The sequence below is a fragment of the Acartia tonsa genome, chromosome 10 (genome assembly GCF_053477335.1).
Source record: "Acartia tonsa isolate MP-2025a chromosome 10, ASM5347733v1, whole genome shotgun sequence".
NCBI classification, from domain to species: domain Eukaryota; kingdom Metazoa; phylum Arthropoda; class Copepoda; order Calanoida; family Acartiidae; genus Acartia; species Acartia tonsa.
Window position 1 is genome coordinate 8,336,071 of NC_137269.1, and position 12,125 is coordinate 8,348,195.

The 12,125-nt window shown below is 34.7% G+C and overlaps 2 protein-coding genes across 2 annotated transcripts; both read left to right on the forward strand.

Annotated features, from left to right (window-relative positions):
• The first annotated feature begins 871 nt into the window (after window positions 1-871).
• LOC145329304 (uncharacterized) lies at window positions 872-4,490 on the forward strand. The gene is made up of 2 exons (XM_080173365.1): window positions 872-980; window positions 2,667-4,490. Exons 1-2 carry the CDS (start codon window positions 899-901, stop codon window positions 4,370-4,372), a joined length of 1,788 nt encoding a protein of 595 aa, XP_080029491.1. The 5' UTR covers window positions 872-898; the 3' UTR covers window positions 4,373-4,490.
• Window positions 4,491-5,405: 915 nt separating this feature from the next.
• Window positions 5,406-7,547, forward strand: LOC145329305 (uncharacterized). Its single transcript, XM_080173366.1, has 2 exons — window positions 5,406-5,821; window positions 6,050-7,547. Exons 1-2 carry the CDS (start codon window positions 5,663-5,665, stop codon window positions 7,004-7,006), a joined length of 1,116 nt encoding a protein of 371 aa, XP_080029492.1. The 5' UTR covers window positions 5,406-5,662; the 3' UTR covers window positions 7,007-7,547.
• The last annotated feature ends 4,578 nt before the right edge of the window (window positions 7,548-12,125 follow it).

Sequence of the window (12,125 nt, forward strand, 5' to 3'; positions counted from 1 at the left end):
GGAGGGAGGGAATATTGAGCTGTTTAGTTCAACATTTTCTTATTAAACAACCTTGAGGTTTTTTATTGAATCTTGATTTGTTGGTTCATTTGAGTGTCCAATTTTTAATCACTAATTGTAATAAAGGGGTTAATTTTGTCTATCATCATTGGGAATGTATATCAATTTGTCAGCCTTTGTCTTATCCCTTTAGATCCCTGGCAAATACACCCTATAATAATTATTGTTTTATGGACGAAAATTTTAAATTTATTTTCATATGTATAGGCTAAAGCATAACCCCTTCTCTATCTGTAAAGTCACCTGCCCTGAATAGTAGCAGTTGTAACTAATTTAACATCTTTCATGTCGTACTGGCGACAACAGATCTATAGTATTGATGTATATGCAGATAACTACCTCCCTCCCAGGAATAAGGTATAACCAACAAGAAAAATAAATCTAAAATAATAATTGGGGGGCAAATAGAGAGGTCGTCAATTTTACGATATGTTGCCCCCCAACGACAGCTGAAAAACACGTATAGGTTTCGTGATTTTCTTCCGAATTAATTTCGTTATTGGTATGAGCTGCCTCCCTCCATTTTTCAATGACCTTTTTTCATCTGATACCAAATTATTTCCTGCTACTTGGCTGTGTAAATATCCTCGACACCATTGGTTGGTTTTCAATGACCCAATTGAGAGTCGGCACAAGGACATTGTGATGGGGAGATACAGTTTATTTAACCCTTTCTCCTTCTAGTGTTTTAATCCAATCTGGCGACTGTTTTAAATCAGAGTCATATCAATTACAATGGGAAGATGAAAAAACTAATCATATTTGATTGAAAGATAATGATTATCTGATAATCTTTCCATTGAAATCCAACAGAATTAGTACTATAAAATATTTGACCATGACAGAAGGGAGAAGGAGTTATCGGGAGTATGTTAGGGAGCTTTTTGCTCCCGTACTCCTATACAATCTTATGAGTTTAGGTGATTTTTAAAAGTAAAGCTTTTATATAATTAGGGTCTGTTTGTCACAGTTAGATCATATTGTTAATTTAAGCATGTTAGAATTGTCCTATCAATATTACACTTTACATAATGATTCATGTATTAGTTTCTGTAAGGTATGAATTAGAAAGCATGGCAACTCTTTAATCATTACCGTACGCGTTTTCAAAAAATAAATGCTATTTTTTATTATTTTGACAATGTTTTTTTATAAGATATAATTTTCCTATTCTTCTGATTTTTTTTGTAAAATTGATTTTTAGGACAACAAGGTACAATATTTTAAGCGAAGGATCTCCTTAATTGATTCGCTGGTTGGTTATACCTTATTCCTGGTAAAGAATAACAAAAATGCGCGTAAAATAGACTATTTACGTGCTCTACGCACTTTATCTTGGGTATTTCTTTTATTCTGAATTTTTAAAAGCGAAGCTTTTCTATAATTAGGGTCGGTCCGTACGTCCGTCCGTCCGTCCGAGATAGATAGCTTTTATTCGTTAATTTAGGCAGGTTAGAATTGTCCTATCGATTTCAAACTTTGCATGATGATTCCTGTAGTAGTTAGGTACGAGTTAGAAAGCGTAGCAACTCTAAAATCATTACCAGAATATCCGTACGTCCATTTAAACATGTTGATTTTTCTACTTTTTTAAAAACAAATTTTTATGTGATCTAATTTTCCGTTTGATCTGATTTATTGTATATTGATTCCTGGGACAACAAAGAACAATAGTATAAACGAAGCAACTCAAGCAGTTTTTCAACAAATTTACTTACAATTTTGCTTCGACTCATTCGATACTTTTATATTCTGGTTATTCAGTTTCAGACACTTTACAAATGTTAATGTCCGTTTGTCCTTCCGTTTCAGTGCTTCGCTTTTATGGATGTTGTCATCCTTGTTATAGATTATTTATTGATAATTTCAGCTGATTTTTAAACACGTTTTTTGTCTCCAAAATATTATATTAGATTTATTTCACTTATTGGGTATACCTTATTCCTGGTTCTACTACTAAGTTTAACTTTTAAAACAAAAAAATATAATTATATGGACTTAAAAAGAAAAATGTATAAGGCCAGAATATTAGAAAGAGTGGCTCAAAAAATTAGCCATGTGACATCATAAAAATGAGGGATTACCCATCTCATTTTTAGGGCTTTTCGTTCCATTTTCTCTTCTCATGTCCTTATATAAAAGTAACAGGAAGTCTATCTGTACCGGAGGACATAACTAACTGCTGGACCTAAATGGTTCTTCTTTATAATGAGCTTTTCATAAGTCCTGGGATTGTTTAAAACTATATGGGTACCACCATTCTTTCAAAAGAAATCGTCGGGAAAAAACACCCCTCCCCCCAAAAATCGTCTTTTCTTTTCAAATCCAAAATTGAGAATGACGAGGGTTCGACTTCCCCCTCTCACCTTAAGGGCCCCTAATGGCCTCTTGGGGCGTAGCTGCTAGTACTTATCATATAATATAATCATCCCAACGACATTACAGTATAGTTTGTTTTTAAATGGAAAAAAACACCACACCTCTTTTGATATTATGCTACAATTACAGAGCAATTATATTCAGAAACAATAAATGTTGGGGGCCAAATAGTTTGACATTTGATAAATATTTCTCCCTGGTCATTTATTGATTTAATTTTTTTTCAGCATTCAACTTTGAGTGGCCTTATGGTAACCTGCAGGCTCTCTCTATTGGCCTCACCACCTCCAACATCATGCTCATCAACGGCCTAGTCCCATTTGTCACTTTTGGAGCATCTCCATTACTGGGGTTCATTGGAGATAAGATTGGATACAAAGTGACATTAATAATTCTCCTCTTTGTAAATGCAGCTGTAGCTGTGGCTTTTACATTGATACCAACTGTTGCAGTTGAAGTTCAGCATACGGTTGAAATAAGATCTGTTGAAAACATCACTGGCCAAATATCTGACAATCCTTTTATATCATTTTCTAAATACTCTGAATATTGTTCCGATGAACTAAATATGACAATCACAAAATTAGTTTGTAATGATAAAGATTATGATATACATTACAACTTTGCAACAAGTTTTCCAAATGTGACTGATTCTATGTGTGATGATGATAAAAATGTCTGTATTTATACATTTGATGACAACACAACAGATGAAACTTCAAATTCTATCTTCTGTGATGCCTACATTGAGAGGGAAGCAAATGAGGTATCATATGGAAACACTGCTCTATTGTTTTGGCTCTATCTTATATGTAAGATTGTTCTAGCCTTTAGTGTTGGTCCTGCCTGGAATTTTGTTGATGCACTGGCTTCCAAAAAGTGCCAACAGGTGAATGTAGACTGGGCCTGGGTGAGTGTGGTGGGGAATATTGGGGCAGCTGTGGCACCAATAATAACCGGTCAGCTCATCAACAAAGTCAACCTGACAGACGCCCTACCGCCTGATTGCCTGACCGGTTTAATTCCTGATGATACAGATTACAGCTTCCCATTCTACTGCTGTGCTGCCAGTTTGGCTGTCACAGCATTTGTTACCTGCTTCCTCAAGATTGACATCCAACCTGTGAGGACAGATGATTCATGGCGGAAAGAGTTGTCATGGTTGTTGACTTGGCCAGCTGTAGGATTTTACCTGTTGCTGATAATCCATGGTCTGGGTCATGGTGTCACCGGTGGATTCTATGCAATTTTTGTTGTTGAAGAGTTGAAAGTTACTGAAGAGTGGTGGGGAAACTTATACACTATTGGTATAGTAAGCAGCATAGTCTTCCAAGGATTGGGTGGACTTATTCACAAGCATATAGGAAGTATGAATATAGTTGTGTTATGTGTAGCTGTGTCAACCCTACAGAACATAATTGTTGCATACCTGGACCCTTACCCAGAAGATGCAACTCCCTGGGGCCTTATAATTACTGGGATGCTAGATCTCACTAATCCATTATACATTGGTGTCATAGGTTACATAAAAATAATCGCACCTGACCACTTGAGAGCTGCTGCTCTTGGATTTTGTGCCTCTGCAATATTTGTTGTTGGACGGGGTCTGGGCTCTCTCTTTGGTGGAATGGTTAATGATCAATTGGTTATTGGTAGTAATAGATTCAACAGCATTAGCAAAACACTCAAGATTTTTGGCTTTGCCATCCTGGGATACTCATTTTTCTACTTCATAATGTATCATTGTTTTATTAAGTCTAAGGAAAATCCGCTAGATGGCATTGATGGAGATTTAAAATCAAATAGAACTGATAGTAAAGATAACAAATCTAACAAATTAGATCTTGAGCCAGTAAGGTCAATTGTAGATAAATTGGATTTAGCTGAAAAGGCTCCAATTCAAAGTGAAAACCTTGCTGTAACTTATTTCTAGTTTTATGATATGATATTGTAATTTTATGTCTCTAAATTTCATTATAAATATTGTATAATTTCATTTTTATTGCTTATGTCTTTCACTTTTAGATTTAAAAATAAACTTTTGACTTTGTGGTAAATTCTTAGAAACAGCCACTTAAACTACTGTAGACAACCAACAATTTGATTGCACGACTTTTTTCTAAAAGTCCTAACTGTGTATAACTATTAATGCTGTGCTTCTAAAAAAACAGTATAACTAGGTGCATTTTAACGTCTTACATGGCCGAGATTTGAACCCATTCCCTACACAACATTTAAATAATGTTAGATAAGTGAAACTTCCTTGTTAAATGGAGAATTTAAAATCTGTTTTAATCTGAACTTTTTTTGTTAAAAAATGTGGAGATTATTATGTGAAATTATTTGGGAAACCTTAGTTTATATGTTTTTGAAACTATTTTTAACTATTTTTGTTAGTTCTTAGAAAACCCTGTGTGTAATATTGTCGCCTGCCAATGCCTATTTGCTAATTCTGTTTGCAATTTACACATTAGAAATTATGATTTAGTATGGCGACTAAGAAACCAGCTAAACCAGCGACCATGGCTCAACACATGGCGCATCCACTCGTAGTTAGGGAGGTGATAGGTTTGAATCTTGGCTTAACACTGCGTATTGATATTTTTCTTAAAGGGACTGTGAACGTAAATTTTTCTCATCTTAATATCAAATCTTAACATTATCTCATTCATAATATCTTACCGATAGAGCAAAACGCGCTTTTGTTTGCTTAAAAAACGGCTTTTTCCGACGATTTTTATAAGGTACGGGGAAAGGAAGAAATTTTCCGTATTATATAAAATGTGTATTAAATTGCGTTTTTCTCCCATTATAGCTAAAATTAAACTTTTTCACATAGTTCTAGATTTTTCCTAACAGTTAAGCTGACTTTTAACATAATCCTTGCTGTTCAGTGTTCAGTGGACTACGGACGGATCAACACCCTTTTCTCTCTAGCATTGCTCTAGATGTGTTGAGTAAAATCTGGTTATTTCTACCTCCTCCTTAGTCTGAACACACCCCCTCTTCACGCCTCCCCCTAGGCAACCCCCTTCCCATTTGGGCGTGAAAGGGAAGTACACGTATATCTCTTGGGCAAATACGTTTTGATATACGTTGTATAAGCTAGAACTCAGCGATTGGTTGACAGTATTTACGTCAAGAGCTATCATTGGTTGTGATTATTACGGACAATTTTCTCATTGGCTATCAATACACGTCAAGCGCTCTCATTGGTCAAGTAATGTCTGACGATACCATAGCTGCTGGGCTTGAGCCTAGCAGTACAAAAACTACACCAAGTGACACAACTACTGTAAGTGATTTTACAGACTCAGCCATGATTAAAATGAGCAAACTCATCGCTACAGCAATTAGTGATTTTGATAAAAATACTTTACAGGTACGTCACAAAAATATTGAAGATAAGATCAATGAGAATAGCGCCTCGCTAACTGACGTTTACTCACAAATCTCGGATTTGAAATCTAGATTGGCCATAGTTGAAAATGAGAATAACTCACTGAAAAAGAAAATTACTGAATCGGAAACCAACCATAAAGTCCATGTAGCTAAAACCGAAACCAACCGCAAATGTGATGAAAAATTGCATAATCATTATTTGTTTCAGCTCTCTATGAGGGAACAGAGACAGAAACTTCATTCCATCAAGGTTGTCAACTTCCAGCGGCCTTCCCACAACGGACCCATTGATGATGTTCTGATCTACAAGCTCCTTATTCGCCCAGTTCTTCTACAGGAACTTGAAAAAGGTAACCTCAGCTATGTTCCAGACAATATGAATAGCATCATAGAGTTTAGTCATCCATTAGGAGTGACTAAAAATGGTGAGTTACCCAGCTATGTCTTCAGATTTTATTCAAGAGTATTGATGTATTCTTTTATGTACAATCATTATGAAAAACTAAAAGAACTCTCAGATCAAGCCAAGGCACTTCCTGTCAGTGCAACATTTGCCGACGCCGCAAAGTTTGTGCCAAACAAACCAATGAGAGTCTCATATCTTCTGTCTACCTTGAATGGCCAGGTTATGTACAGTCTGTATCGTCACCCGCTTGTTCTTAAGTGCAAATTACGCAAACTCAATGTTGCATTCATGCTGAAGAACACAAATAAATGGATAGATATCCGAAATCCTTTTGCTTCTGACCTTCTGGCAATGACCCTCCCCATGTCTCCCATCCCTGAGATATTACGTGAAGCAAGGGGAACCAATCCATTGATTTATGAGGAGGAACCATTTGATGACGTCACCCTAGAAGATTTTGGAGTTGAAACAAATCTACCAGCCAACAAAACTGTCACAACCGCTGCTAAAACCACCACCACCCGACCGGCTGCCCCAAGCAGTGTCGTCACCCGTGCTGCTGCCACGCTGCTTACAGAGGAGGCTGACATTAATGAGGCGGCCAACGCACTTGCTGACGCCATCATGGAAGCCCAGACTAACAGGCAGGAGAAGAGACCAGCTGTACAGAGCCCCCCTGAAAAGCCTGGTGCCAAGAAGACCAACCATCAACAATCACCACACAATAACCGCCGAGGCCGCGGCCGTGGACGCAGATAAGCTATTGGTTAAAGCTTTTTTATTGTGGTTTTTTTTATACCACTAAACATTTTTATATTGAGTTCTTTATAAAAAAAAGATTCAAAATATCATATTCTGTTTTTATTTTTATTTTATTATTGCTCTGTTTGGATATAATTGTCTTTGTTCTAGTTGTATACACACTTCATTCATAAAAAAAGATATTCTTACAAAATGATTTTACCTATATTCGTGTACTTATGTGTCTTAACTAAAAAAAATCTTTTATCTACTACCTTTCACAATATTATGGACGGGAGGAGTAGAGTAGAAATACGATTTTTTCTTTACTTCTGCTCATTTTTTGTAATGTTTGAGGTGGGTCCTGCTGTCGGGAAAGGAGAAAGCACTCGAGCCCGGAGAGGAACCATGCGGGGTCCACACTGCCACACACTTCTGCACACATCTGGTTATGGTAGAACAGGTTAGCCTAGACACGTTGAACAGCGATCCTAACCTAAACCTTTGCTCTAACTTATATTTTAACTTCTTTTCTGAATTTGCTGAAGAATACAATATTTCTTGCACCTATTATTCCGAATCCTCCTCTATCAATAATTTAAAATCTACAAAATCTATTAATCCAGACGATTTTATTGTCATGTCTATGAATTGTCAAAGCTACTTATCAAAGAAATCTGAAATACTAAATCTATTGGACAATTACAAAACTAATAATGTAGCGCCGTCTGTTGTGTGTTTTCAAGAGTCTTGGTTCCAAAAAAACACAAATTTTGACCTACTTTCTGTTAATAACTACAAGTGGCACTATCGTTCTAGAAAAGGGAGGGGAGGGGGTGGAGTAGCTACGCTAGTCCAGGATATTTTTTCATCTGAAGAAATTTTTGCAGATCTTTTCTTAGAGAATATATTTGAAAGCCTAATCCTTAAAATTTCTTATGGCAATTTTTCTTGTATATCTATAAATTTTTACCGTCCCCCACGGGACATAAACAATGTACACAATGACTCACTTGATAACTCTAATGAGATAACTCTATTTTTAGACCGATTTTCTGAATTGCTTCACAGATTAGACAATTTCACTTGTCCTATATTTATGTGTGGAGATCACAATTTAAATTTATTTAGCTGCAATATTAAAACTAGTAATTCTTGTGCATTTTTTGAACAATTAATATTTTCTGGGTTTCTTAACCTAACCTATAAAGCTACCAGAATTACACAATATTCCCATACTTTAATTGATTTTATTGCAGTAAAAAACTGTCTGAGTAATATAAAATGTAACCAAATATTAATTTCTGACATAAGTGACCACCTAATCCTTGTTAGTTCCTTTTCCACCAGCAAATTAAAAAAACCAACACCCTCCCCTTTTTTTTCAAAGAGATTATTGGGCGAAGAAAACATAAGCAATTTTAGAGAAGCTTTGCGCCTAACTAACTGGGACGAGGTACACAGCCAAACAGATGTTAATAATGCATATTCCTTATTTATTTCCAAATTCCTGCAACTTTATGATATTTATTGTCCCCTTATAAAAATTAAATTAAATAGGAAAAAAATGCCCCAACAACCCCACATGAATGATTTACTCCTTAGATGCAGAAATTTTAAAGACTATCTATTTAGATTAAAAAATATAGAAAAAACGCAAGAAAGTCATGAAAGATACAAAAATTATAGGAACCAATATAATCGTGCAGTACGTAGAGCCAAAATAAACGATTATCATTCTAGAATCAGAGCTGCCGGCTCCGACTCGAAAAAAATGTGGAATTGCATAAAAAGCGTAATTGGTCTAAAAAAAGAGCAAAATCCTGTAGAGTACATTGAGGTCAATAATGAGAGAATAAGTGGGTCAAAAAATATAGCTAACTGTTTTAACTCTTATTTTTCATCTCTTGGGGAACAACTAACCCCAAATATTCCAACTACTAATCAATCATTTAGAGAATTTTTACCACCCCCTTGTCCAAATTCTATTTTTGTAGAGCCACTTTATCCAGTAAAAGTTTTTAATCTAATTAAATCTATAAAGCCTAAAATGTCCACTGATAACGACGGACTTTCAATGTTTTTAATTAGCAGTGTCGCAGAAGGTATTTGTGCCCCCCTTAGTTCAATTTATAATTTATCTATTGAAAGTGGTGTTTTTCCAGACAAGCTTAAAATAAGTAAAACAATTATTATCCACAAGGGAGGGTCTTTATCTTTAATGGACTGTTTCAGGGGAGTTTCTTTAATCCCCACTCTATCAAAACCATTAGAAAGATATATTTTTCAAACTGTTTATTCATTTTTGGATAGCAATAACTTTTGGTCGCCAAGACAATTTGGATTTAGACCCAAATATAGTACTATTCACAACGCCCTTGACCTCTACAACCTTGTCACTGAGACTTTGGCGGCTGGTCGATCATGTCTTAGCATTTTTGTAGATATACAGAAATGTTTTGACATGGTCGACAGGGAGGTGTTGCTATCCAAATTTGAAAATTGCGGGATTAGAGGAACACTCTTGAAATGGTTCAAAAGTTATTATAGCAATAGACGCCAACGCGTATTTTTTGGGGGGGAGTTCAGCACTAATATTAAAGATATAATTATTGGTATTTTACAAGGGTCGATTCTTGGTATAATTTCGTTCTTGGTAATGATCAATGACCTTGTTCTTGCTATCCCCCCTGCCATTGTTGATCTATTTGCTGACGACTCTCAACTTTTTTTAGCAGCGGACAATCTGGAGCAACTTGTTGAAATAACTAGAAATTGTTTACCAAAAATTGTCTCTTGGTATAGCTCAAATCGTCTATTAATTCATCCAAACAAAACAAAAATTTTAATTTACAGTACACCTCTACAAAGATATTCCCTAGAGGAACAATTAATTAGAAATGACCTGCCTCTCTTTATTGATCTTAATAATCAAAATGAGTCTGACCCTAATAAAATCTCAAAAATTTGTCTGGTACCCAATGCCAATGAAAATTTTATTAAGCATCTTGGTTTGATTATTGATGAAAAATTTTCCTTTCAATACCATTTTAACAAATTATACAATACCCTTCAGAAATCCATTTTTACATTAAAGCAGATGAAAAATATACTTGACTGTCGCCATTTAAAATTATTGTATCATTCTTATATAAAATCCCATCTAGAATATGGAATCATCCTTTTTACTGCTTGTCCATTAAATATTATAAACCCTATTATTAAATTACAAAAATTATGTATTAGAATTATAGACAAAAACAAGGACTTTCGTGCACATACTGCCCCTTTATTTAAAAAACACAAAATATTGCCTTATCAAAAATTACTTGATTATAATTGTCTAATTTTTATGCATAGGTACAAGCACAATAAATGTCCAGAAATATTCAGAGATAAGTGGACTTTACAAGCAAATAACCATACATATAATACAAGGAACCGAAATGACTTTGAGCACATTACTCATAATCGAAACTTTATATTCAACGCCCCCCTTTACTACTTACCCAGAAAATTCAACCAACTTCCTCTCCATTTAAAATGTATAGAAAATGAAAATGAATTTTCACGAAAGGTGTTTGATCACCTCTTAAACTCGATTATCTTTTAAAAATAATAAAATTTTATCGGTTAACTTTTATTTTATTTTTGTATTATTATAATTCATACCTATCCTTTTATTATAATAACTTTTTCTAGATAACTTTTTTTTAGATGTGCGGTGGTGTAGCTGCTCTACCTTGCAATCTTATTGCATACAATATATTAAGACTTTTAAATTTTTCTGAATTTTCTTAATCTTTTTACTGAAAAACAAACAGGATTGACAGCTGCTTGGTGTATTTAATTATTTATTTCAACTTAAAAAAAAAAACTTTTTTTAAGAGCATAGGTAGATGTTTTGTCGCTGCTCGGCGTTGTCGAGTTAACCTTGTTTTAAAATCTTTGTTTAGGCTGCTCTCGGGAAGCCCCACGGGACTCTCAGGACCAGCTGAGCCTTTGACAAAACTAGTATCCAGTAGGAGTGTGGAGTGTGTGCGTGGCGGGATCCTGCAGGCGTCGTCTCTTGGTTTTGGTGTGTATCCTTGAACGGCTGCAGCCCTATCCTTAGTTTGAATGCCTTCGTTTTGATAATGTATTATATTGTAATATATTTCCACTGACCCCCTCCCTAACGTCCCGCCAAAAACCGCCAGACCACCAGCGGCCTATACCGCCTCGAGATGAGGTGACGGCGGATTAACGACAGGAGGGGTGGCATGTGCCTCGGTTGTTAAATAAATGTCCACAAAAAATAAAGTTACAACAAAAAATAAAACAAAAAATAATTGTAACTGGACAAAATATGGCTAATGTCCCAAAAAAATAATTAAGTTGCAAAAAAAAATAAGATAGCAACAGGACACATCGATAGTAATTAATATTAACATTTTAATGCTTTATTTTATCATACACAAAAAATGTGATTAATTAATCTGTAAAGGTGGTAGCTCCCTTGCTGATGGGCGATTACCCCCTAAAAAAATATATATATTAATTGTAATATTTAATCAGCCAGCCCCTTCACTGCTTGGAGGTGCATGTCGTCAGGCCAGAGGAAGCCGCGGCTTGTAGGAAATATATATATTATTATTAATCCAATGTATAGTTACATAAAAATTGATAAAATAAGCAATATTTTTTTATTGAAAACCAAATACAATAACAAAGCCAGAAACAGGTTTTTTATTAGTATCCAATTAACTTTAAATGGCCCATCTCTCGTCCACCTTTAATTACAAATTTGTATATAATAAAGACGTAATATTTCTTTATAAACAGTCTGATAAAAGTGTAAACTAATTCTCCAAAATGGGTTATTTATTGTTCAACACAATAAACAAGGATATTATTATTTTATATAACCTATGAGATTCAACCCTTTGTAGACAGTGAGGTATTTTTTTGTCAATAATACGAATTTCAAATATGTCTTTATTACCTAATTACTACGTTATAAAAAAACGAATTGGCAATTTTATAGCATAAAAAAAATCCTTAACAGTAAGTAAATTGTTTCAACTATATATGACAAGTTAAATATCCCTACAAACATTATAAGAAACAAAAACGTTCATATTTTCCCTGTTTTTTC